Source organism: Cyprinodon variegatus, unplaced genomic scaffold, assembly GCF_000732505.1.
Source record: "Cyprinodon variegatus isolate N-32 unplaced genomic scaffold, C_variegatus-1.0 Scaffold1069, whole genome shotgun sequence".
In the NCBI taxonomy this organism is placed as follows: Eukaryota; Metazoa; Chordata; class Actinopteri; order Cyprinodontiformes; family Cyprinodontidae; genus Cyprinodon; species Cyprinodon variegatus.
The window spans coordinates 47,025-48,572 of NW_015151522.1; the positions used below are offsets into that span (position 1 = coordinate 47,025).

At 31.4% G+C, this 1,548-nt stretch overlaps 1 protein-coding gene across 1 annotated transcript in view; it reads left to right on the forward strand.

Moving 5' to 3' along the window:
- LOC107101247 (troponin T, slow skeletal muscle-like) overlaps positions 1-1,548 on the forward strand; it is a 9,217-nt gene that overhangs the window by 2,976 nt on the left and 4,693 nt on the right. Inside the window, exon 5 of the mRNA XM_015400088.1 lies at positions 913-1,003. Coding sequence (XP_015255574.1) covers positions 913-1,003 — 91 coding nt within the window. The remainder of the gene's footprint in view (positions 1-912; positions 1,004-1,548) is intronic.

Below are 1,548 nucleotides of genomic sequence, written 5' to 3' on the forward strand. Positions count from 1 at the left end.
GCAAGCTGTAGGGGTTGTAAAAAAAAAGCGGAAATGCAGTGGAAACACAACAAGTGTATGTAAGCACATGAAAACCCAACACCAGCAAGAAAACATTGAGCTACAGAAACAGAGAGAAGAGACGAAACTTTGCTCATTGCCCCAATAAATAAATACATAAAGCCTAAATGTTAAAAAGTATTGGTATTGTATTGATATCAGCGATACTGACTCTGTATTTACTTAGTATTGTATCGATTAAAAATTCCTGGTATCGCCCACCTCTAGAGCTAATGCTACACAACCTAGCATATGTCATTTACCCAAAATGCAGTGTAGCACAAACAACCTGTTAAGATCCATGTAACATTTCTAAAATTTTGTTTTTTAGCAATTTAAATCTTTAACCCTTTAAAGCCCGATCCAAGAATAAAACAAAACAGAAAATTACTTTTTTTTTGGTTTGAATTCTTTATTTGCCCTTTTAACAAAATATGTAAAAAGAAAAAACAGAAAAATACATTTTTGATATTAATAATTTATTACTATGTGATAAGTCAAGATTATTTTTTGTGTAGTCTTCTGCCCTCTGTTATCAGGTATATCTGATTGTGTACAATAGGATTTTGAGCAAAGTTTTTACCATTAAATTATGCAAAAGGTGTCAGATGCAAAACATTTCAGAAACCGTATGTATCAAATACGATACATTTGGCATTATAGGGTTAAAAACTTACAGTTGTTTCACAGCATCATGTTTAAATTGAAAATATATATGTTTTTAAATAAAGTCTAATGTCAAGGTTAATTGTGCATTCCTTTAAAGCTTTACTCTAGAGCCACTTACCCTGCTGAATCGCTATAAAACAAAATGTAACCATAAAAACGACAACATTTACAGTCTGGTAATAAAAACGGTGTATTTATTCGTAGGAACCGGGCGCAGGAGATGTGGAACTGGATCTACCAGCTGGAATCTGAGAAATTTGATTACATGGAGCAAATGAAGCACCAAAAATATGAGGTGAGTTGTTAAAACCTAATACTGCTTTTAACTACCTCATAAAGTATTAAAATGAGTTTGATAGTTTAAACAATAAATGTACAGGTTTTTCTCTAGGTTAGACTTAAATATTTACTTACACAGTAGGATTAACTGTACAAGACATTACATGATTATTTTAAACACATCTAACCATGCATGACCCAAAGAATACAGGAGATGCCATGCCATTATAAACAGTGACTAATCCCATATTAAACCTAATTCATTATCATAAGTTTAACTCTTTACTTTTAAAGTTTAAAACAAAACAATGAGACAATGGGGTTTTAGATTCTTCCATCTCATTAGAATAAATAAAATGTTGGTCATGTCTTTCAAGTTTTCAGAAACCGATATCCAATATTGGTTGATATCCGATATATATCGGCCAGAATATATATATATATATATATAAAAAAAGGTACATGGACATAGTACAGGGGCTATGCACCGTCCAGCAATTGTCCATCTTAATTCTCATAATAACCAAACATATGATTCAAGAAAAAGAAACAGAAAATAGA